A 25,118-nucleotide genomic window follows, 5' to 3' on the forward strand; every position below is an offset into this window, starting at 1 on the left:
TCACTGTAATTTAGATATTTGGAGTTTCTTGCTGGAAAGTGACATATGCATGAAAGAATATACTATATGAGAATATTAGTTGAGTGAGTAACATGTGATTTGTACGTCTTTCCTTTAAGATAAGAAAACTAGTGTGATGAAAGACATGAACTTTGTACATCAGAGTGTTAGTAGGTTCATTACTATAACTAGGAGTAACTGCCCTGGTTGCAGGAGCACCTGAGCTGTTCAAGTACAAACCTTTTCAAAAGGTTTTCAGTAAGACATCTAATACCCAGTATGACCCAGAAAACTGGATTGGAAGATTAAAAAAAGAGAACCAGATGCTTGTTCTCTGGGAATGGTAATAATTTAACATCACAAGGCAATTTAGATCATATGTGTATGCCACTGAGATGTAGCTCATGAGACTTTTGCCAGGATAGACATCTGGAAAAGGATGACCCGAGTCAGGCCTCAAGGGGAGGACTTCACTAGGGAAGTCAGTGACTGCAAGAGTGTTATGAAGTTAAAAAGTTTTAAAATCTTTCCCTGTTTTCAGAGGAAGATTTCACAACTATCCTCCAATTTAATTTGTTTCTTAGCAACCTGCAGATGTAATGATGCTTATCTTTGTGCGTATATGTCAAACTTTATTATCTCCACCTATCAGCCTTTCTGTTCTGTAGAGCTTTTCATATTCTCACTGAAAATGTTCTACTTGCCTTCTTCTAAGTGTCAAAACTACTTCAGACTCCCATAGAAACTCCCATTCCATGCTGTAGCAGATATTCTAGCAGTTATTGAGTAAGCTCTGTTCCCCAAGACATCTTTCCTATATGAAGGAAATTGGATTGGATTTTATTGCTTACCTGCCTAAAACAAAACATCCTGAGGAAGTGAAAAAAGAAATATCCCTGATGTTACTTATAATTAGTCTTGAGATGTGTACGATAAAAAAATATGAATTGTAGGTACAGTCCACCATCTAAAATGGAAGTTTTCTTGGCCTCCTTTTTTGGAAAGGTGAGGAGTAATGATTTCATAAAGAGACAGATCTCAATAGAAGAGGACATGTGTCACAGGAGCAGTAATATTCAGGGCCATTCTTCTGTGGACTATTTTCTCAAGTGGACTATCTGTATCCTCATCTTTGGCAGTACTGCTTGGTAGTTCAGGCTGTCATGTAGATCTATAGGCTCTTGTTCCAGAAACCTCTGATTCTTCCTTCCTGAGGTAAAATTTGCTATTTTCTGTGCTCAGAGGTAAAAAAAGTCTGGTAAAAATAGGGAATAAGTTTTTCAAATTCATGTGCATTTATGTACTGTGGAGTGTACTGCATGTTGGCCTCATCTGTTGTGGAAAATACATATCATAGCTAAAGTTTATGTTTATAGCTTTCAATAATTTCTAGCTGAAGTAGTTTGCACAGGTGTTTCTTAGAAAATGCCCACATATATTTTTGAGACTCATACTTGCAGTCTGTTAGAACTTAAAGAACTTTAAGGTAACTTCAACCACTAATTTTAAGTAACTTTAACTGTTACTTAAACTCTACAGTTTGTAGACTGCTCTGCTCCACTGCTGTATCTGGAAAGGTGATGGAGCATATATACTAGTTCTCACCTACTCTGACAGAATAAGACACATTTGGGCTGCAGGGTGCAGCTCTGGGCACTCCAGAATGAGTCTGAGTGAGCCAATGAAAATCCATTAAGATGATGGAGTGGAGCATCTGTAGAATGAAGAGGGCGTGAGAAAGATGAGACTTTTCAGTCTGGTGAGTCTTAGGGCGAATCTATGCATACCTTGCAAGGGGGAGTAAAGATAGCAGAGTCAAGATTCTTGTTGGTACCCTGTGATAAGTCAAGAAGCTGCCAGGCACAAACTGAAATACAGGCAATTCTGTTTAGTTGTAAGAAGACATTTTCTGCAAGGCTGGTCATGCCAAACCAGGTTGTCCAGAGAGTTTGTGGAATCTCCATTCTTGAGCTGTTCAAAACTCACGGTCATTACATGGTCATTAGCGACCTTCTTTGGTTGACCCTGCTTTGAACAGAGGAGTTAAACTTCGCAATCTCACATCGTGGCAGACAGACTCCTCACCTCCAGTATTGTGATTTGGAGAAGGAAAACTTCACCTCTCCAGAAAAATAAAAAAACTGGTTTTGTAAAATACTTTAAAGTTAATCTCCTGACATCTGTGCCAATGGAAATGATTGCACTATTTAGCTTTGTGCCAAGTTCTGCAGTAGGTAATAGTTTGTTCCAACTGGTTGCATAATGACAGGTGTATGTCATTATTTCATAGAATCATAGAAAGAAATCATATATCAAATTATGGAATCACTTGTCTTATAATACACCCTAAAGGTCATTGAGTCTGGCCATTTAACCTCACACTGCCAAATGCACCACTAAACTGCATTAAACCCTTAAATGCCTCATCTGTAGGCATTTAAATACCTTCAGGGATGGTGACTCAGCCACTACTCTGGACAGCCTGTTCCAATGCTGCATAACCTTTCCAGTGAAGACAACTTCCTCACTTCTCTTAAAAGTATCTTATGTTCACTGTTTAATGAAGACTCACATTAATTGTCTCTGGCAGAAAATTTCCATTAATTAGTATGCCACACCTTCATATTCCATGGGTAATTCAAATTTCAAAGCAAGAATTAACTGTTGAAGAAATATCTATACTTAAATTTGCAAATTTGACAGTTTGGAAGTGTGTGTGAAAATACATATATGTATTTATATAATTGGTGTGCTTCATTGTTAGATATGAAACTTGGAAATTGAAATCTGTTTTGGAAATGATGATAGTTTTCCCTTCCCTTGCTTGTACTCTACCTCTGTAATCTCTGTGGGTGATGAATGGTTTCTCCAGCTTTCAAGGAATCCATTTCAAAGCACTTACTGTAGAGTAGAAATGCCTCAAGAAGTCTTCTAAGGTTTTTTTTAACCCCAGTAGTAAACGATACTGTTTTGTTCTAAGAAGGAGACCATTCACTTTTAAATTACCCTTTCAGGTCTAAGATTACACAGATCTAGGCTTTGGATTGTGCAGTCCAGGTACTTTTATGGAGATACTGTACTTGATCCGAGCAGTTACATGCCACTGATATGCTCTTTTAAGCACTAAATTATTGTGTATTTACTGGAAGGTTTAGAAAATAAAAACTTCTAATGGTTGTTTAAATGGCTAATGTTAGTATTTAATAATAATAATAGTACTATGGTATTTAAAATTATAGTAATATAAGTAGTAGTAATAATAGTACTAATGGTACTAGTAATAATAGTACTAATAGTGCTAATTAATAACTAATAGTAATAATAGTACTAATTGTTTTTAAATTACTGTTTAAGCTAGTAAGTTAAAATTCACAGGAATGTTTACGTAGAGAGCACAAAATTGAAAAATCCTAGGTTTCCAGTGTATTGTTTGCTTGAAACAATGCCTGGAAATATCCCATTTGAAATTTCATAGTAAATGCTCAGAAAATTTTAGTGAAAAGGCATATATATGAATCTGAAGGATGTGTAAGTGTATGCACACAAATTATGAACACAGCAGTAAGTGTAACAGTGGGGAGTATATTTGTAAATACAAACTACATATTAACACTAGAATAAGCACACAAAGACAAAGTAAAAAAAATTTTACAAGATTCAGTGTTGTCATATTTTGATGCTCTGAGGGAGAGTAAACAGGGAAATAAGATTAATGAAGAAGTATTTTGCAAAGATCTCTATTATTACTGTACCTAAGATGATATAAATATTAATGCAGGACAAGTGTCAACTGTGAAGCTCATTTTCTTTTCCTTGTGTTAGGTTAAAGCAGCAACAGGTGAACAGGTATCAGCAGAGGATCTTGGAGGGGCAGATCTTCACTGCAGGTTTAAAGAAATTTTTTCCCAGAGTTAATTTCTTCCATATTGTAGACTTCTCTTTCCCCTTCCCCTTCCCCTGCCCTTCCCTTCCTTTATTTTATTTTGGTTTTAGATCTTTCTTAAGCTGTGTTTACCTTTTGAAAATTATTTCTGTGTTATCTGATGCTGACTGATTGTTTTATAGTTAGGATATCACAGTTACATTGTGTTACTCTGGTTAGTATTGTTTCCTTCATTTATTGCTTTAAAATACTCACATGTCTAATATACTTCAGCATCATGCATAATATGGAGGACTTTAATACTAGTGTTAACAGAATAATACGTATTGAGAAAGATAATGCATTTTGCAGATTGTATCTTTCTTACTGTCATGTAGAATTCACTACAAGTAAGATCAAAATAGCTTGTGCTTTTTGTAAAAAATACTTCTTATCAAACCCAAAAAATATGTGCACTTTCAAGTTCTGCAATTAATAATAAACAAAATTAGGTATTATTACACAGTAAGTTTTGCATTGCTGTATAATAAACACTTGTTTCTTCAATTTGAAGTGAATAAAGAATTTTTTGAAGGGCAGTTCATGCCCTTTTTGTAAACATGTTTTTCTTTATAATTGAAATTAATTTTTGCAGCACATGAACCATGCTTGTTATATTTTATATTGCCATTTATATTTTTTGTTTCCTGCATTTTATTTCATGTCTGATAACTTGAATGTACTATTTTGAAGAAAAGGTCAGGCATGAGTTTTATTTTTAAAGTAACTTCATAATGAAACAGAGCTGAATTGTTTCATCTATATTTTCAAGGTCTTAGAAAAATGGTCTTTTAAAATGTCAAGTTTTCATTGTCTGATTTATGTTCGTTTTTTTCCCCAAAGTATTCATCTTGCTATTGTTGTTTATGTACAGAAAATCTGGTGTAACAGATCATTATGCTTTGGATGACAATCATGCACTTCATCTGGCAAGGAAAGTTGTAAGAAGTTTGAATCTCCAGAAGAAAGTGGATGTAAGTGTAGAGTCTGAAAACATTGCATTGTTGAACTTTTGAATGCTTTTCTCTGCCTGATTGATATAACACTTGTTTTATAGAGCACATGTTTGTCTATGACTTTACACATCTGAAAATGGACGTTATGGTTCTTGTCCTTAAATATTTCTCTGATGCTTCAGTTCTGCAATTACATTTCTGCTGTATTATTCCCAATAAAACTACTGGGATTAAATGCAGGAATGAAGCGACTAGAAGAGTGCTTCAGAGTAATAGAATTGCGCTTTTAGATTAATCCAGTCCTGCAAGATACTTAATTTTAAACCCACATGATCTTTTTCCATGGACTTAAAATTAGGTACCTGCTAAAGCATCTTTTTAAGTAGACATTCTGAGATTATTAAGGTGTTGAAAACCAAGGAGATAGATCTAAATTTTGACAATGAATTGTATTGATTTAAGAATTCCTTGTAGTAAATGGGATGGATAGCATGTGGAGGTGGAATTGCTGTATTTTATTTTAGTAGGAAATATGAGAGGGTGAATGGGAGTTCAAGGAAGGCAAGATACTGCATTCAGTTGTGTGACAAAATCTTCAGCCGTTTTTCAGAATGCTCCCTGCCTTGGAGGGCACAGGGGGAAAGTAGGCAAACAGAAGGACATGCCTAATTTTTTTATAACCTGGAAGAAGGGGAGCACATGTGCAAATATATGTAGGAGGAGGAAAAAGGTAACAGTAAGTGAGAAACCTTCAGTTTAGGAAACTTGGTCTTTATGCAAAATGACAAGCCAGTACAGGCATTTTAATGTTGTTGGTGAAGAGAAGTCTGTGCTCAAGGAATTTGACAAGTTATTGTTGTTTGAATTTTTAAATCATAATGTGAACTTTGTTGTGTAAATTATTTGTTAAATTGCTATAGGTGACTATAGAACCAGCAGAAGAGCCTTTATTTCCAGCTGATGAAATATATGGAATCGTTGGTGATCAGCTAAAAAGAAATTTTGATGTTAAAGAGGTATGAGGATTAATACAAGATCCATATACCCATACATATATGCATCTATTTTCTTGCAGGAAATCACTCTTTGTTTTGTCATAATTGATAATACCTGATTTGGGTACTTACTTCTTTATATTTTTGTCTAGCAGATGCATTGCAATAGCAGTGACTTGTTGAAAATATGATCGGTTTTGATTATACTTTATAGAGAAGGATGAACAAGGATGAGAGATTGATAATATTCTGAAAAAGCTGACAGAAATGGGAACTCCTCTTTGACAAAGTATTCTATGGACTTGCCCACGGATATGAAGGCTTGCTTCTTCTGTCAGTCCTGTGAAAGATTGTTTAAGTATTTATAGCATATAAGCACACCAAACAATTGAGCCTTGTCCCAACTGCGTACAAAGACCATTGTACCCTACTGCAGGTTTAGTGTAATTATCTGCCTTGGAACCTTCATATGAGCCAACAGGCTTTCTCATATTTTCCACAAATCTCACATTCAGAGCCTTTTTCACTACTAGCCAAGTATGTATTTTAGGAAGAGTCTTAATATGTACCCGTCTTAAAATATTTGGCAGAAATTACTAGAATTTGCTTTGCATTAAGGGGAAAAAGAGATGAACAGTTTCATTGAGTTTCTTCACTCTCAAAAGTTTGAAGAGTATGGATTTATGTTCTTTTAAAGTGGAAATAAGTATCTTACGGCAAATCTTGCTAGCAGTGGATCTGTATTTTTAAAAAATGGCTCCTTTGCATCACAGAGAAACCTCAAATCAGATCTTCATTATTTTTGTATGTTGCAAACTCAAGCAAGCCTAAAAATAATCATATCTCTAAGAAAGTGACTCATGATTGTATGTGTTTTTTCTTTACGAATGAGAGGCTATTGATTAATGTTTAGTATAAGCAGAGGTTTTTCTTTGAAATTCAACTAATGAGGAAAACGTTGTTCCTGTGTAATTTAGCTGTTTGGTTAGAACATTCTTGGTCTTGAAAATCCATTTTTTATAAACATGTGAATGAATCACACTTAAAAAACTAAATGGGCTTTGCCTGCCATCCAGACTGTTTATATGGTGGACTGCTTGATGTTCTATAAATGGAAAGGTTTTAAGTTATATGTTGCCATGGCCGTCCTTTATAAACAATTAAAAACCTTGTAGGATTAGGAGTTTAGTGTTATTTTTCCATTTCTTCTTAAGGTCATCGCTAGAATTGTAGATGGAAGTAGATTTGATGAATTCAAAGCCTTGTATGGGGATACTTTAGTTACAGGTGAGTAGAAATATAATTTTTCTGTATATGTTCCCACTGGTTTTATAGTTGGATTTATTCTGGCTCACCACTGATATTTTTAATATGTTTATTTTCAGAAGAATAGCATTTTCTGTTACCAGGAGAAAGTCTTACCTTTATATGCTATGGAAAAATAAATACACATGGAAATTTATGAATTAATCTCTTGTCCTTTAGGATTTGCAAGAATTTTTGGTTACCCAGTAGGAATTATTGGAAACAATGGAGTTCTTTTCTCTGAGTCAGCAAAAAAGGTAAATAGATAGATTATTAGCTTCTTTACCATTGAGAATCAAAACTTCTGGTGGACAGCTTGCTCTTGAGAGGAGGAACTTTTTTGAATAATGAAAAAGAACTGGCTCCACGTTTTTCATATAAATGCAGAACAGGTATAAGCTGTTAATAAGCTGAAAAAAAACCTGGCCATAATTTAGAAAAGGTGTCTGGTAGATTTTTCTGATGTGAAGATAGCCAACATCAGAACAGCATTTGGATTCATGTGAATACAGCATAGTTGAAATAGTATGTCCTGAAACTTACATCTGTTGCAAGAAAAGTCCGTCCTGATTACATCAAGTACTCTGTTGGGTATTTCTAAACTCTAAACCACGAAGTACTATGGAAAATCACAGCTTTGTTTTTTGTAATACCTGGAAAATCTTAGACCTTAATTCCAATACTCAGTTCATTGTTTTACCAGACTTTTAATTTTCATATTTTGCTGTGGCATCTCCTGGCTTAGAATAATGAGTTAATACCTGTACAGTCTTTCAAAATCTGTGAGCTAAAACACCTGTTTTGTGAATGAAAGGCTGTGTGTGAAGAATATTGTGATTTTATCACAATTAACGGTGCTTTACAGTTTGAACTTCAGGAAATGATGGTGATAAAGAGTATCTGAGTATTGCAAAGTGTTTACCTTGGTCTGTGTTGCTTTATTTTTTCAAGAAACAACCATCAGTTGAATTTTTTGTAATAGCAATTATATATGCTAGTTTTATTCTAACAGGCTTCTTGAGCTAATGGTGAGGAAATTGGTGTTGAGAATATACAGAAAAAGGAAGCATTAATAAGAGGTGGAGAAAGGAAGTAATTTTACTGGATTTATTGCTGTTATAAAATAATACACAAAATTGAGTTTCATGTGCTGAAGGAATACTTCCAATTTGAAGCACTGTAGTACATGACAGTTTTTTCATCTGAAATTTGTTTTAACAGTTACTTTCAGGTAGAAAATAACTCTTGCAGTATTTCTAATAGTTTTGTTATTTTTCTAACAATTTAGTGCTATAACTTTTTTTTCCTGACAACGAAAAAAATGTAAGAAATCTTCATTTTCTGACTTTTACTGGCATATCACTACTGTAAAAGGAAATTCACCTCTAGAGAAACATTTATCCATGATGTTGGTTCTATAAGCAACATGTTTTAGCAGTACTCCTTTCTTTTCTTGCATTTTTGTAATGAATTGTTACACATTTTCCCCATGATGATCACTATGTTATTCACATGTTTCTCTGAAGATTATACTTAATTATTTTTCTCTCTTTTTTTCTTTTTATAGCCTTTGCAGGTTTTATATAGTGAAGAGTTTAGATATTTTTTCAGTTGCTGTGCTACCTAGCCTTGTTGTGTTTTGTTTACCAGCAAGCGTATAAATAAGCTGAGGAACTTTATTGATTTAGATTGGTTGAAACAGAGGCTTGGAATCTACTATTTGTAACTCTGCTAGGAAATTGGTCTTTTGCTACTAAATAGGGAGAGGGCATCTGCCTTCTGGAAAGGGAGAAAATTTTGCAGCAATTGGCAGGGCCATGTGTAAATAATGTATATGGGCCTTTCCCAGCTTTAGAGAATACTTTTATTTTGTACAGAAAATGGAGAGATATGTTTTTCTGACTGACTGACTTGATTTCTCTGACACAGTCTTACCAAGTCAATGTCAGAAGCCACACTGGCGCTGTCTATGGTTTAACTGCATATTGGCTGGTTCACAGCAGTTGAGCTTTTCAGTATTAGTAGTAATGCTTTTTAAGGACATTATTTGTTTTTCTCGTGGTCTCACACAGTTTTGGAGACCTCTTACTTCTGCTACAGTGAATGCATGTTTTGCAGTTAACTTTGGGTGAAGGAGAAGTAGTATAGCACTTCCTGATGGAAATACTGTGATGGACTTCTGTAGAAGGATTTAGTACAGACTTCAGAATGCTGGTAGTGATAGCTTCATTTTTCCAACTTTCAATGCTTTACTCTTTTCTTTTTTTCCTCTCCACAGGGTACACATTTTATCCAGTTGTGTTGCCAGAGAAATATTCCCATCGTGTTTTTGCAGAATATTACAGGTGAGTAAGATCAAGTTTTTGAGGTTTCACTTCGTTATAGACTGTTCATTGTTGAGGCTGTGTTCTAGACAGCCTCTTGTGTGCTGTGTAGTACCTACATCTCCAGCCTGTTTGGAAATCAGCCTGTCAGCAGCTGCCTTATGATTTGCTCCTCAGTTCTTTCTGCAATGTGCTGTGAAGCACATAGTATGACATAGGGCACAGTATTGTAATATAGACTGGTGAGCCTTTTGTTCTTGTTGTATTTCTTCAGGTTTCATGGTTGGCAGAGAATATGAGGCTGGAGGGATAGCAAAAGATGGTGCCAAGATGGTAACTGCTGTAGCTTGTGCCAGTGTACCTAAAATAACCGTCATTATCGGTGGCTCTTATGGAGCTGGAAATTATGGGATGTGTGGAAGAGCATTTAGGTAAGTGTTGCTTCAGATTGTTACTGCAGATAGAAATAATTTAAGAAAACATAACCTTGAAGTACCATTGTGAAAAACTGTCTGAACTCTTGAAGAAGTTGTGCTATTTGGAAAAGAACAGAGTTCTTAATGAATATGTTTATGAGTAAATAACAGCCTGAAATTTGTAGAGACTGATAAAGCTCATGATTCACCTTGAATTAGGTGACAGAGGAGACCTTCTAAAAGTAAACCTGTTCACATCCTTTTCTCCCATTTCAGTTCTTGGTGGAAAAATTGTAAAGTCTTAAAGAATCATTGGGCAGTATAGGCTGGTCCTTTATTCTGCATGCATAGGAAAAGTATATCAGCTTATGTAAAAACCCCTTATTCACTTCAATTAGCCTGTTTTAATGAATAAGGTTTGTATAACACCTAAAGATTTTTTGTTGCCCTTTGGACATGGCTTATTTGATTTTTTAAATTTAATTTTTCAAGGTTTCCCATACTATTGAAGTTAGTTGGGATGTTTAGGAGAAAAATTCCTGTGGGTTGGGAATGTGAGCTGAAGAGATCCGAGAAAGAGAAATTTTTTTTAAAATGTGAATAATGGAAATTAACAGAATTTTTACATTTTCAAATGTAATGCTGCAAGCACTGAAGTATGTTTATGTACCTTTTAGAAAATGTTATTTTGTAAAATTGTCATACAAAAAAATGTATTCTTGGTTGAGTGAAAATTTTTCACCAGGAAATGTGACAATGTTGTACCTTAATGTTTAATATGTATTTTTTCAGTCCAAGATTTTTATATATGTGGCCAAATGCTCGCATATCAGTGATGGGAGGGGAACAAGCTGCAACTGTTCTAGCTACAATAGCTAAGGACCAAAAAGCAAGGGAGGGAAAACAGGTATATCTTTCTTCTTTCATTTCTGGTAAAGTAATTATCACTTACTCTTTTACTGGAGTTGGTCACTTTGTGAGCTAGGAAGGGGTGGAAGAGAGTGAGACACCAGTGAATTATCCCAGTGCCAACTAGTGCATTGACAAACATGAAGAATTTGTGAAAGGTTATTGGTTACTTCTTTGAAATGTGAAGATAATTCATAACATTTCTTATTTTTGCTTAAAAAGAGGAGTTTTTCATATACCATTGTATTTTTGTACTTTGTGCAACAAGTTATTAGTTCTACCTGAGATAAGCAACCAGGAGTCCTCCTCGGATTGGGAGTATGAAGAGAAATGTCAGGAAAAAGTGTCTTTCCAATTATTATGAAGGTGGCATTTTTAGAGAAAGTTGATCTCCATATGATTCACTGATTGAGAATTGTGAGACTAGTAACAACAGAAGTCTGGAGAGGTTTGGAAAAGTTTTTGTTCATGTCAACATTTTAATTGAAAATTAGAGGTATATTGTTTATGTAATAAACATATCTTACTAAATCTTATAGTAATATTTTATAGTTTCACTGCACACTCTTTTCTGCTGAGTTGGGTTTTTTTTAATTGCAAGGTTTATGGTTATACTACTGCTTTGATCTCATAAGAAGTGGTTTTATTGATGTCTAAAAATTGTTCATATTTATCATGAATAGTTAATCAGAATAGTGAAGCAGTATGAACGTATTATCTCAGTGTTACTACTTTTCAACACTTGACTTGTTCTTTCTGTGGGTAGAATATACTCACCCTTATCTCTGTCTGTCTTAATTTCCCAAATCCATGATAGCCAGAAAGAAGGTCAAGAAAAATAATTAGTAGTAGTTAAATGCCAGTCAAATGTGTTAGAAACTTGAGAGTTTTCTGAATTACTATGACGAGTCTGGATCACACTGGATCTAATCCAGTCTTAGAATAGCGCAGACTTACTTTATTAAAAAATCTTGCCAAAGGCAACCCAAATTTTTTTTTCCAATACACTAGCTTCAGTAATTTTTTAAGTTCTAGTCACCAATTACTCTTGCATTCAGTTAAGTATATGTTTATTCTCTTTTTTGCACCCACTTGATTTGGCAAGTGCTATTTGAATTTTGTTATCAAACATGCAAAATTGATGATTGTGTGTTAAAAGAGTAAAAAAAAACTTTGGCATTTAGGCATTTAGATAATTTAAGCATTTTCTTCAGGTTGATACTGCATATAAAGCTCTGCTATCATTGGAGAAGAAAATATTAAAGAATATTTTATGTGTTTTTTTCAGTTGTCTGAGGCAGATGAAGCAGCTTTGAAGGAGCCAATCATTAGGAGGTTCGAGGAGGAGGGAAACCCTTATTATTCCAGTGCAAGGTAACATACAAATAACTATTCTAACACTTAATTGTAATCATGGGCCTTAACTTCTAATTCTTGGTACTAAAGAATAGCAGAACAGAGCAATTGGAAGCAAAGTTGTGTTTGATGTGCATTCAGACCAATGCCTTGTCTTAGCTCTGGGACCTGGTACCATGAACTGTTTCAGAAGACAGCATGCGCTTGCAGGAAGTACTTCACTGGTTCTGTAAGAAATTATATGGTAGAATGGAATTTCTGTAAGAAATTATATGGTAGTATGGAATTATATTGTTACCTGTTTTATTCTGAATGAGTTTTATATCATTCTCCCCAATGTAGTATCTGGTCACCTTTCTAAAGCTCATTAAACAATATAATGAGCGGCTGCATATGTATTAGGAGGAATTCATTTCAGTGGGGTCCTGCAAGTAGAAGAGGCCAGTGGAAAAGGAGGTAGCAGTTTCAAGATGACCTGAAGCCACTGGCAAATTTCAGGTCATGGTCATAGAAGGTAATTGTATTGGATGATAGCAGTGTTGATGCAGGGCTTTAGCTGGTGGGTGCTGCATACTCATGTTTGCTGAGAAGTCCTTTGCAGCACTTCATGCTCAGGCTGATGCAATATTAGTAAATGACCAGGAACTAGTTAGGCTAATGAAACAAGGTGGCATCCTGAAGTGATCCATATATATCTGGAAAGTAGCTTGAGGGGCTTTTTTGGCCTTTGATGGTTATTCTGCATTAGTTTCATCCTGTCAGTACTAATCTTCCTGCATATATTTCTGCTTGTGGTATCCAAAAGCTAATTTTCCACAGGCTCTCAGCTGCTAATGATGGTAGAGGGTAGCATATTTCAGTGACCCATATGTCAGCTGTGAAAGCAGCAGAGCTGGCAGTGAACAGCCCAGGAGACTCGTGGAGTATGTAGAGAACTTCTGGTGCAGGTGTCAGGCAAGCCAGCCAGAGGTGCAGCATTTCTGGGCCTGGCACTCACCAGTGCAGAGGGACTCCCTGAAGAGATTATAGCTGGAAGCAGCAGGCACAGCCTGGTGGAGTTCAGGATCTCAAGGAATGTGAGGCAGCAAAGAGAAACTCCAGACCCTAAAATCTGGAAGAGTGAATTTCCAGATGTCTAAAGGGTTAGTGGATGGGATTGCCTCAGAAACTCCTTAAAGACAGAGGGGCTGATCAGAGCTGGCAATTCTTTAAAGACACTTTTCTTAGAGCACAAGAGCTCTTTACTCCTTTGTGTAGGAAACTGAGCATGGCAGGGTGGAAACTGGCATAGCTGAGCTCAGTTTTCTCCTCAAACTGAGATGTAAGAAGGAAGTATACACACTGTGGGAGCAGGGGCAGGTAACCTGGGAAGAGCCCCTTCTTCATGATCAGAAGTAAGATATGAAATGACTGTTGACTTTTGCTCTTTTGTGTAGGGATAGTGGAATATACTTTAATTTTAATGTTTCATCAAATGAATACCTTCATCAAGCTTGATCTTCTATGGGTAGTAAGAGAAATAGCACATAAGTTTCTTACAGCTGACTTTTAACAGCTGACTTTATGCTCTAAGGCAAAAAGGAAAAATGAAAAAATATGTATAATTTTTTATAACTGGATTTTAAGGAGAAGAATATTCCACTTATATAATAACATTTAAAAATTAGTCAAACTGTCTGTATTTAAAATTAATCCCTATGCCAGAGAAGATGAATAATATGATTTTTTTTACTTTTTTTTTTATATGCTCACTGGAAACATACTCTTTTACTCATTATTTATTTAACATTCAATATATTAGATATATTAGCAATATAAAAAATTATCTGCTCCCAAAAACCCACAGATGATTGACAGTATTTACAACAGTAAGTTACTGATCTGTAAGAAAGCAGTTTTACATGTAAAGTTAAGACTAACATTAAAAAAATCACATTTTGAATTTTTAATGTCTAATTTTTAGATGTGAAACTTGAGTGTTTCATGTCAACTTTGTGCTGTCTGATGAACAACGTTTACCAGTTTATATTTTCAGAATATCTGGCCATTTTGTGAAGTTAAGTTGTTAATCTAGTAGTCACCCCAGCAAATAGCTTAAATTTGCCCAGCCCAGGTGTTAGAAAGTGCTTTTAGTGCTAAGTGACATGTCATTTTTTTGAAAAAGCGGGGTACTGTTTCCTTTTGGAAAGGAAGTGTGACATCCACAGATGTGAGTTGGCTGAGAGAAGCGTGGGTCTGGATTGCATGTGGTTGGGTTTGTGTGATGCTGCATTCAAGATAATAAGCCCAGCTGAGACATGAAGTCAAATGTCAGATCTGAAATCCTGCAGAGGCTTACCTGGCTATAAGCAATGAAGGTAAAATGCCTCTTTTCACAAAGGAGTGCTTTTGACAACAGTGTGTGAGTGGCTCAGGTCAAAGCAGTTCTGGCTGGTTTCTCTCGCTTTTTAGTTAAAGTAGGTGCACTCTGCATTGTCTAGGAGCTTTTAATTGCTCTCTTGTAGAGTTAATTGGGTATTTCAGTGGATATACTCATGTTTCCTGCCCTTTCATGCTTTGCATTAACTAATTCCTAAGCAAGATCTCAGATCAATAGTTCAGAAATTTTCATTACTGTGGAGTAGGCTGTCCAAGCAGGAACAATGAGATGAAGTGGATTACAATCTTCGCAGCAAGTGTGCTCAAGGGGAAGGATGTAGATGTACCACTCACCTTGCACCTTGGAGACAACCCTTTCCAATCAGCCAACATCAGCAGCTGCTTATTAGCAAGCATTTGCTGTAATTCAGGGAGGAGTAACCCTGTCCCTTTTGCAGCCCATTCCTGTTGGGCTCCAGGCATGGTACAAACCCAGATGATTGTCTACCAAATATCAGAGTACTGTAATTGAGATGAAATCCAGACAGCCTTTGTTTTGTAAGAGCCCTCCACCAAAGAGGTCAGCAAAGAAACTCTAACAAACAGCTTTGCATTTCTGAGAGAACAAAAAATGATAGATGGGCACAAAGATTGTTGTCTGTATTGCTGCTTGTGTCCAGCTGATTTGGAGGCTTCCTCATGCTGTCCTCTTGCCTAATGTCTGCCTCACCCTTAATAGCCATTGAGATTGATGTGACCCTTCCACTTGACTTCATTAGGCTTTGAATCAAGCTTTTAGCAGTAATAAGGAGAGAAAAGGAAAATGCCCTGAAGATCTTAAAAGACAAGAAATTATCTCTGTTTATTCTGTTTTTATTGTTTTGCTTATAAGTTATAACTTGCTATATGTACAGGATGTCAATACTGTTCCCTGCAGTTGTATTTTCTAATCAGACTTTAACCAATTTTTTGATTAGAACCTTTGACAATGAGCAGTCTTAATTAATGGCAGTCATTAGGCAGCACTGTTTTTAATGAGTTAAATTAATCTGCTCACAGGTTTCTTAAAGGATTTCACTGGTTTGCATCTTAACAAATTGCACAAGCACTTTACTTTAGGCAACTTCATTTCTTTTACTCACACTATCTCAGTTACAGATATTTTATGAGCATAGTGTGACTCATGTTCCTGCAACGGGATTTTAATAGATAGTTTAATTATTAATGTTACATCTCCAGTAGAGAATACGGTTTTCTTTAAACAAAGAGAAGCAAAAAACAGAGGTGACCATATGAAAGCAGCTTGACTTCCATGCAACATAAAATTTCCGCAGTTGTCAATATAAGTCAATTGTGTTGTTACAAAAAAAGGAAAAATAAAAAACAATCCAAATCTGCCATTGAAATGTGCTTCATGTTTGGATATTTATTACAGCAGTAATCACAGTGAAGTAGTGTCTTGCAAGGTACTGCACTATGTTGTGATTTAACTTGAGTGGTTACTTCTTTTGGAGTCAGTTCATCCCTGCCCTTTCCAGGCCCTGAGCAGATGTGTTGAACATTATAAGTATTATGAATTCCCTCATTCTGTTTCAATATGTTTGCTAAATAAGAAAGTTATTTGCAGGTATTTATTGGGGAAAAAATTATATAGAGAGCAAACAAAGCTGTAGCAGTCAAAAAACCAAAATTTGCTTAAAGATATAAATTAATGTATTTGAGATTATTCATAAATTTGGGAGGTTTTTTCATAGTCTTAAGAAAACAGAAGGTTGGGATAGATTTGACCTCACAGAACTGCTTTATTTTCACTATTAAGGAGAATCTTCTCCATTCCTTTGTCAGATTAATTTGACTTTATTCATCATAACTAAATCAAAATATCAATACAAGGTGAAGGAAAAAAAAGCACATGCATCAAACTTTGGTAAGGCACACTCTATGAAGTTGAAAGTATAGAAAATACTGTCTTGGCCATTCTGTCATGCTAGATTGTATTTAGAGCTGCAACCATTGTCTTGAGAAAAATCAAGAAAATTCAAAGATCTCAGTAAATTTCTGTAAAACCAAGTTACACTTTTCTTCGGGTATTTTGAACAAAAAAAGCTTCCCAATTGCTTTTACTTTTATGTGGTAAGAAGCACTTCCTCTTGAGTTTTTTCAATTGAGTATTGCCCAAATCAGCCAAATAAGCTCAAGTAAGCCCAAATACTTTAACAAAATGAGTTACTAATTAAAATTTAGTTACTACTTAAAATTTAAAAATACAGTTAGGAAAGAAGTTACTCACAGGCGTCAGACAGCAGGATCTTAGACCATGCACTTTATCTGAGTTCTGATACAGACAGCTCTTGTGTCACCTGAAACAGAATTTGCTGTTAGTGCCATTTCCATGCAGGTACAATTGTGGCTTTTAGAATATTCCAATGCTTGAGTTACGAGCCCACAAGAAGGGAGGTACACACTGAGAATCCTGAAATGAGAAGAAGTTAGAGCTACAGTTTTCTTTTATTTGTATTTTGGGTTTATAGCAGGGGGCTTTTTTTACTGTGCCATAAGTTTTTCTCCTTTTTACATTTGAGGAAATTCTTTACTGTGAGGGTGGTGAGGCACTGAACAGGCTGCCCGGAGGAGCAATCCTTTGCCCCATCCCTGGAAGTGTTCAGTGCCAGGTTAGATGGAGCTCTGAACAACCTGGTCTAGTGGAAGGTATCCTTGCCCATGGTGGGGGGATTGGAACTAGATGATCTTTAAGGTCCCTTCCAACCCAAACCATTCTATGATTCTATCATTTTTCCAGAATTCGTTCTCTTATTACTGGGACCTGGCAGCCAGGTCAGTGAGTATCGTAACTACTGTAGTACAAGACTTCTTAAATCAAAATTTGGTTTTCTCCCCCAAAAAAGAAAGAGTCTGATTTTGCCCAATTAGCAGCAAAGTCTTCCCTTCTCCAAACCCTTTCTTCTTCTATACTTCAGTTTTACTCTTGTGCCCAGTTTAGTTTAACAGTCTGCTGCTTGGGAAGCTGCACTGTGATCAGATCTATAATATTCTTTCTGAGCTGGGTATCCTTTTTCTTGTCTAACTTTGAAAACATGTTCCTAGAGCTGAGCCTGAACCTTTGTGTCTGGTCTCGTTAAAGGTGTCATCTACTGCAATTCTATTTTGTGCATCCTAGGATAGATACAACTTGTAAAATGAAAAGCATATATTGTCAGTCTCTTAGTATATTTATCTGATTTGATCAATATTACTTTCACAGCAAATGACAAAATAAAGCAAATATGGAAAACACTCAAGTGTCTGCTGCTGCCTTGAGTTTATGAGCACGTATTTATGTACAGTTTGCAGTCCTCTTGGGAGTGAGGTTGGCACATGTAGGATTGAAAGAAGAGTGCAAAATATCTTGTTTCCTGTCTAATAGGTTTTGCCAAAAATTATCTCCAAACAAACTAAAATTTGCAGATGGAATTTCAGTTAGAAGGGAAAGGCTGTGTGTCTTCTCTTGGTGGAGTCATTCTTGGCTTCCTGTTCATGGCTGCTTTTTGTATTTTTAAATTTTTCACAAAGAGTTAAGCATTAGCCAACACTGAAGTAAGTTCACAAAGAATGCAAAATAAGTCTCTAGGGAAAGATGGGATGGAGGAGGAGCATCCCTCTCTTAACCAAAGATGCATGTGTTCTGCAGATGCTGATTAAGTATGTATTTGTTTAAGTGAGACTGGGTTTCAATGAGCAGTGTGGTATCTTGTTTAAATATCTTGCTGGGGAAATAACAATACTTACAGTTTCATTTCAACATGGATTTTAACTTAGGTACATTGAGAATTGATGCCACTAACACTTTAAATTTTTGGATAATATCAAAGAGACTCTTTACAAGTGTTGGTGATTTTGGGGACCTGGGAATTTGACAACCGCTCATTTGTAATTTAATTGCCTTCAGGCTTTGTTTAAGGAAGATAGTATCTTCTAGTTGTTTAGAAATGAACTTAATGGTAAAATAAATGACAGAAATTGTATTGGGTCTTGCTGAGGTGGAGTTCATTTTGCCACAGCAGCCCTCATAGTGCTGTGCTTTGCATTAGTAGCTGGAAGGGTATTGACAGCACAGCAGTGGCTTGGCTGAGCAGTGCTGGCGCAGCACTAGTCTCTCTCTCCAACATTTTTCCCCCATCAGTATTCTGGGGTGGGCAAGATCCTGGGAGGGGACACAACTAGGCCTGCTGACACAAAACCAAAGGGATATTCCATAGCATATGACTTCAGCTCAGTTCCAAAAGCTAAGGAAAGCTGGAGGAAGACTGAACATTGGTTATTTACAGTGTTTGCTTTCCCAAGCAAATGCCATACTGAAGCCCTGCTTCCTGGCAAGTGACTGGACATCGGACATCACTTGCTGATGGGAAGTAGAGAATAAAGTTTTTTTTCACATGGTGCACATGCAAACTTTCACTTATGCTTTAGTAAACTGTCTTATCTCAACCTATTGTTTATTTCCATCTTATTTTCTCTCCTCTGTCCAGCTGGGAAGGGAGAGAGATAGAGCAGCTCAGCCCCATGGGCACCTGGAATCCAACAAAGGTCAACCCACCACAGAAATTCTGAAAATACTTGAAATTTTTTCTGGCTTTTTAATGATAAAGGAATAAACACTTGTATCATCCTCATCTGGCAGTTGAATTAACCTGAATAGTGTAAATAATGATATGACATAATCCTTGAAGTGCAAGCATTCTTAATAGAATTAGATAGGTCATTGACAGGTGATCATTCTCTGCATGAACATTAACATGCAAAGAGGGCTTTTTTTCCTGAAAGAGATGATTAAGTATGAAGAATCTGTTTAAAATATGTAGGTCTGACATTCTTCACTTACCTAAAATGTAAACATTGTTCTAGAAGACAAATTCCATGGAATAATGGACACCAGTCTATTGCATTGATGAACAGCGTGAATTGACTCCATTGTTTTTAGTATAATTTAGCTCTTTACTCCTCTTTCTTTTTCTGAAGCATTTCAAATTTCATGGGTTTGAAAGTATACCAGTTGTATATGTTGATTTCCTTTCATTATTAAAAGTTTTGGTTTGTTATGTTTTTGGCTTTTCTCTAGATTATGGGATGATGGAATTATTGATCCAGCTGACACAAGACTGGTCTTGGGCCTCAGTCTCAGCGCAGCACTAAATGCACCCACCAAGAAGACAGAATTTGGAGTTTTCAGAATGTAAACTTAAACATGTGATCATCAGAATTACCTCTGTGTATTTTATTTGGGGCTGGACAGCATACTAGCTGCAATATTATGGTGATTAAAAATAAAGATTTGTAAGATGCTATTTTTAATGAAACTTTCATCATTATTTTCACTGACTGTAATTGTCACACAGTGCTTCAGTTTTTTGATAGTCATTTGATATTTGTCATTTAAGTGCTTATATAACTGCATTGCATTAATAAATTGCAAGTTCTTGCATTGTACTTTATGTTACAAGAAACTATTGATACTATCTCTTATATAAATAAATGTACAATATAAGCTACATATTTGGTGCTTATCAGCTCTTGTGTTTCTTTTAATTCTCTTTTGTATGTCTCCTATAAATGGAAAGTACTTTTGCAGTCCAACAAAGAAAAACCCACATTTGCTAATAAATAATTTTTGTGAAAGGGAAGTGCTATAAGGGTAGCCAGGGATTTCAACACAGCATGAAATTTTAGATTTCATGCATTTGTTGTCATCTTGTTCTGTCTCTGGCTTTCATCCAAAAAGCATTGCTTTTCTGTGTGGTTCCCTGAAGTCAAAACAACTATTGAACCCAATGGATGCATAATGTTTTCTGGAAGAGATGGGAGGTGTGTGCTGGTATCTATGAAATCAGCAGGTTGCTGAGAGCATGTATGAGGACAGAGACTGCTGCAAAAGTGTTTAAACATCTTGGCGTGTGTTCCTTTTGTTAATTTTGGTTTCACAAAGACAGAGTGTTCTCTCCACAAGGATCAATGCTTTGCTCAAAGCAGAAGCCTGAAATCCACTGATTTAAGGAGTTCTGCAATGCTGGAGTGCTTTCTGATTATTCTGATTTATTAAGGGTAGCTTGTTGGAGTGTAAAGTTTTCAAGAACTCAGTGTCTGTCATTTAATTTGTTCTCTTCAGAAACATTGTGTGCCTTGAAGAAACTACATACTGTTCTAGCTGGGAGGTGATTTCAGTTTATCTAGCTCTGCTTTACAGGTGCCCGGATAGCTATTGCCAGAAATACCCTTAACTGAGATTCAAGTGCAAGAAGAGCCAGTGTACATGAATAGAGGTCCTCTCCTTGCTGGCGTGTGGGGAGAGGAAAGACTGCTAAGAGGAGTGATCACCCAGGGTAAGGTACTAGCTGTAATCTTCTTAGGCTTGTGTGGAAAGGAGTTCTCCTTGGATCCAGGAGGAGGATGGAAGGTCTGCTGTCTACCAGCCTTTCCAGTTGGGTCTCAGACAGATGCAAAAAAGAAAATGAAATAATTCCTTGGAATCAGGATCTTCAGTGTAGGATACAGACAATATAGACTGTTTAGTGTATGTTTAGCTTTGTGGTCACTGGCACACTTGCTAAAAAGCGCACTAAAAGAGCAATTTTCCCACTCTTTTTACCAAGATGAAATGTATCCAAAGTCTGGTGTGTTCTGCACCACTAGAAAGACTACTTCTGTGGGTCTGCATTCTCATGCTTACTCTTAGTATATTAAATAAATATTTAACAGAGAATAATAAAGTACTGCCAACTAGGCACAGAGCTGTGCATTTTTGCCACTTACCACATTTGTGAACATGTTTGGCATAGACCCAAGATTTCTTGATCCTGAAAGCAAAGTGAAATTACTTATGATTAGTAAGCTTCTGAAATGCATTTGAAAATACCCTACTTTTAAGTACAGATTTTATATGTAAATATAAATGTAAATATAAATGTAAATATGAAATATATGCAAGGGGAAAAAGAGTTCCAGACCCTGAAATGCTGTTAGTGGCTTTCAATAAGAAGAAATGCACTGTATTTTCTCCTACTCCAGTTAACAATCAGTTCCAGCACTTGTCTTTGTGTTCTTAATTATGGGGGTCACTTTTGCCTGTCACTTCCAAAGCCATGAGGACTACTGCCTGTTTCTGCTAAGAAATCTGATCTCTTCTGAATAATATTTTTATTTGGAATGCATTCTTTCAGTTAGGCTGGTAATTAAATCATGCCAGGTTGGAGACAGTAACAGATAATCCTAGAATACAGGAGACAGATATGTTTGGAAAGATGCTTCTGAGAATGGTAATTCCCTGTTGCTTGTTACATCTGAAAAGACAGTTCTTTACACTTGTCAATATTTCTTCCTCTGAATATGTATGCAAGTAAAGTCAAAACACACGTCTGATTAAATAGGAGTCTTCTTGCCTTAATAATACTTAGCTTTGGAAACATATTAAGCAAATGAAATTAATCATCACAGGCTTAGCATCCTATCAGCATGATCTGGTTAGCGGTCACTACCAAGCAGGATCTTCACTGCAGAGCAGCAGTTCGGAGAGCCACTAGTGGTTATCACTCCTCCACTACACAGCTATTTTGGAAATGCTTTTGCATGTTACCATGCTGCATTCTGTATGGGGCACTGCACGCAGTGCCCCTCGTGTGTGATGGTGTTCTGATTGCTGAGATGGTCTCTTGCTGCGCAGAGGTTTGCTGAAAAACATTTTTTTCTGTGGAGTCAGCAGGAGCGAGGAACTGGACCCCATGCTTGTACTACATTTGATGATGTTGGTAGATCTATTCATGCTGTCTCAAAATAATCACCCAGAGCTCTCACATTTTGTCCACCACCAGGACTCTTATACTTCTGCAATAGCAGCTCCTTTTTAGGTTTAACATGGATGCCATTTTAACAGTAATTTTCAGTTTTCATTGGCACTGTGCTACCAGTAGGATCTCTTTTGGAGTGAAAAGACATTTTAAATAAACTTAGATTAAAGGTAGCTGCCACTGTAAGGGCATAATATTCATGGTGGCAGAGGTAATGTAAAAGCTGTGGGTGACTATTTCAAGACTTCTCCTACTTGTCTTTGGTACATGTAACCTCTTCACTGTGGTATTGAAGCAGCTCACAACCACTAATCTATTTCCTTACTGGAAAGGGTGGTGCTTGGGATGATGCTGATTTTTCAAATGGAGGTTGAGGAACAAGGGAAATAGCTGTGCTATATCAAGCACACAAACTGTGGTGGACAGAACATCACACCAGGTGCTCTAGACTTCTGGGGACCTTTGCTTCTATCTAGTCTTGCCTTGGGCATAGCTGTTCTGAGCTGTGTGCCTCCCTCCAGCCTCTGAGAAGAGGGGAGGCCAAGAGGTTTCTGTTCCTCCATGATAGTTAGACATGGTTTCTTTAAGAGGTTAACACTTAACTGCAAGGAGTTGAAAAGAGTCGATGCTGTGACCCTGAGGGTGTTTTCAAGCACCTCTACAGAAGGAAATGGGAAACCATGAATGAGGTGTGCTAAGCGTCTTTTCAAGTCCCTAGAGACTGTTGCAGTAACCAAGGGTTTCCTTTTCAAATTACCTGGGCTGAGGTGGTGAATTCAGGATTGATATAAAAATGTACCCATTGCCATTTTCCTTTTTATTTTCATGGCAGCTAGGAAGGTGCTGGGAACCTGGGAGCTACAATTTGGTCTTCAATCAAAACTGGTGACAGTTTATTCAACAAACATCAAGGTAGAGCCTCTGTAACACAATCATTACAAGCCTGCTTCCAGGGCTGAAATGAGATGTGGATAGTGCACAGCCTCTGTGATAGCTCTGCCTGCAGGAATGGAGAAGCCACTGGGGACCTGTTCCCCCTGCTCTTCCACCCGTGTGGGGTTTGTTTATTGGGGAGTTTGTAGCTTCACTGTTTGTGTGGGCATTGGTATATGCACTGTTGTTCTGAGAACCCATCTTTTATTTAAGTGGCTTTTTTCCAATCTATTACTCATCAAGATGAATTGCTCTCTCCTGCTGAAATAGATGTCTTTCAAGTTGCCTCTGGACTCTTATTACTTCAACAGTAACTCTGATTTATCTTAGATTTTCCTCACTTTTCAAGGGTTCAGTAAAAAAAAAGTCTTGATTCAGAAAACCAATGATGGTATATTATTTTTTAACTGTGGTTCATAAATTAAGGCAATTTAACAAGGCAGTTATAAAAGCCCACTGCTTTCTTGCAAAGCCTTAAAGCATCCGCTTAAAGCCAGATGTCCATTTTTGTGTCTCTGATCCAGCAGAGCACTTGTTCAAATGCTTGACACTAATCTCTACAGTCTAGTAGCCCTAAAATCTGTCCAACTCCATGTCTATGGCCAAGCCAAAACTAGAACACACATAAATGCCTCAAAACTGCTCCCCAGCATCAACATAAACCTCCATTATTTTCCCACTTTTAGAAGTACACTTAATTAATTGATCATGATGGAAGAATGTGATTATGAAAAGCATGTGTGACTTTCAAAATTATCCATTTGATGTACAGATGCTAATAAACATTGGTAGTGTTCTGTTTGTACCTTGTGTGCAATAATATTTGCATGGAGAAAGTAAGCTTTGAGAAACTTGGATTAGTACTTTGGTACAACAGAGCTGTCTATCCCCAGTGTCTGATTGCATTTCATATAGATTACCCAGAGCTAAGTGCTTAGGTGCCACAGGCTCCCCTCATTCCATAGCCAGCTGTCTTTTGACTGGCTACTGATGCTGTTGGAAAGTACCTGCCTTTTTGTAATTGTAAACAGTGATTTTCTGGTTTTGTATCTTGACCCCTTCCTCTGACACTCTGGTAGCCTCTGATGCTCTGATTTAATATTCAGCTATTCTGCTGATGTTAATCCTGCTGATTTTTTATCCCCTAGTGCTGGAGACAAAGTGTACAAAAATGGCTGAATGGGGAACAAGGGACAGTGATGTCTGCAGAGACAGTGTGATACATTCAGTAACAGGCACAGAAACTTGTATAGTTCTGTGGGTGTCCGTAGCCAGACAGACAAAATTACTTTTGGAAACAGAAATTTGTAATTGCCTCCATATTCAACAATAATTTTACTGGAGTAGCTAACATTAAATTCAGCTTTTTACTGGAAGTGTAAGTTGGAAAGAAAACAGTGATGTTTTCTGAGCATCTCTGGTGTGTTCAACACTGCATGAGTAATCCTCATACTGTAAAATATGGTTTGAAATTTTGGTCAGGCTTCACAGATGCTGCTTTTAAAGTTGAATAGGCCATATATGTGCCCCTCTGTATGAAGTGTTGCATTTTTCATAGCCTGGATTATTTCTCTGTTCTAAGAAATTTTGTTTTGGCATACCCATCATTTTCAGTATTGCATGTGGTTGTGTTTTTGCCCCAGCCTGGGAACAAAGCCTGGACTTCGCTATGAGTGGTCTCCACCAGCCTGACATCGGAAATCTTAACCTTCCCCGTGGCTAAATGAAGCTGGAGGATCCACGCAGACAAACAGAGGATCTCTACTCTGACCAGCAATTACAAATAAGACCTTTGCTGGATGTGATGAT

General features: G+C 36.7%; 1 protein-coding gene across 1 annotated transcript in view; it reads left to right on the plus strand.

Moving 5' to 3' along the window:
- The window catches only part of MCCC2 (methylcrotonoyl-CoA carboxylase 2), a 46,668-nt gene extending 26,661 nt beyond the window's left edge, over positions 1–20,007 (plus strand). Inside the window, exons 8-17 of the mRNA XM_030968935.1 lie at positions 3,823–3,887; positions 4,797–4,896; positions 5,799–5,894; positions 7,088–7,160; positions 7,359–7,435; positions 9,457–9,523; positions 9,777–9,933; positions 10,711–10,825; positions 12,116–12,201; positions 19,658–20,007. Coding sequence (XP_030824795.1) covers positions 3,823–3,887; positions 4,797–4,896; positions 5,799–5,894; positions 7,088–7,160; positions 7,359–7,435; positions 9,457–9,523; positions 9,777–9,933; positions 10,711–10,825; positions 12,116–12,201; positions 19,658–19,775 — 954 coding nt within the window. The 3' untranslated portion in view covers positions 19,776–20,007. The remainder of the gene's footprint in view (positions 1–3,822; positions 3,888–4,796; positions 4,897–5,798; positions 5,895–7,087; positions 7,161–7,358; positions 7,436–9,456; positions 9,524–9,776; positions 9,934–10,710; positions 10,826–12,115; positions 12,202–19,657) is intronic.
- The last annotated feature ends 5,111 nt before the right edge of the window (positions 20,008–25,118 follow it).

Source organism: Camarhynchus parvulus, chromosome Z (assembly GCF_901933205.1).
Source record: "Camarhynchus parvulus chromosome Z, STF_HiC, whole genome shotgun sequence".
NCBI lineage: Eukaryota > Metazoa > Chordata > Aves > Passeriformes > Thraupidae > Camarhynchus > Camarhynchus parvulus.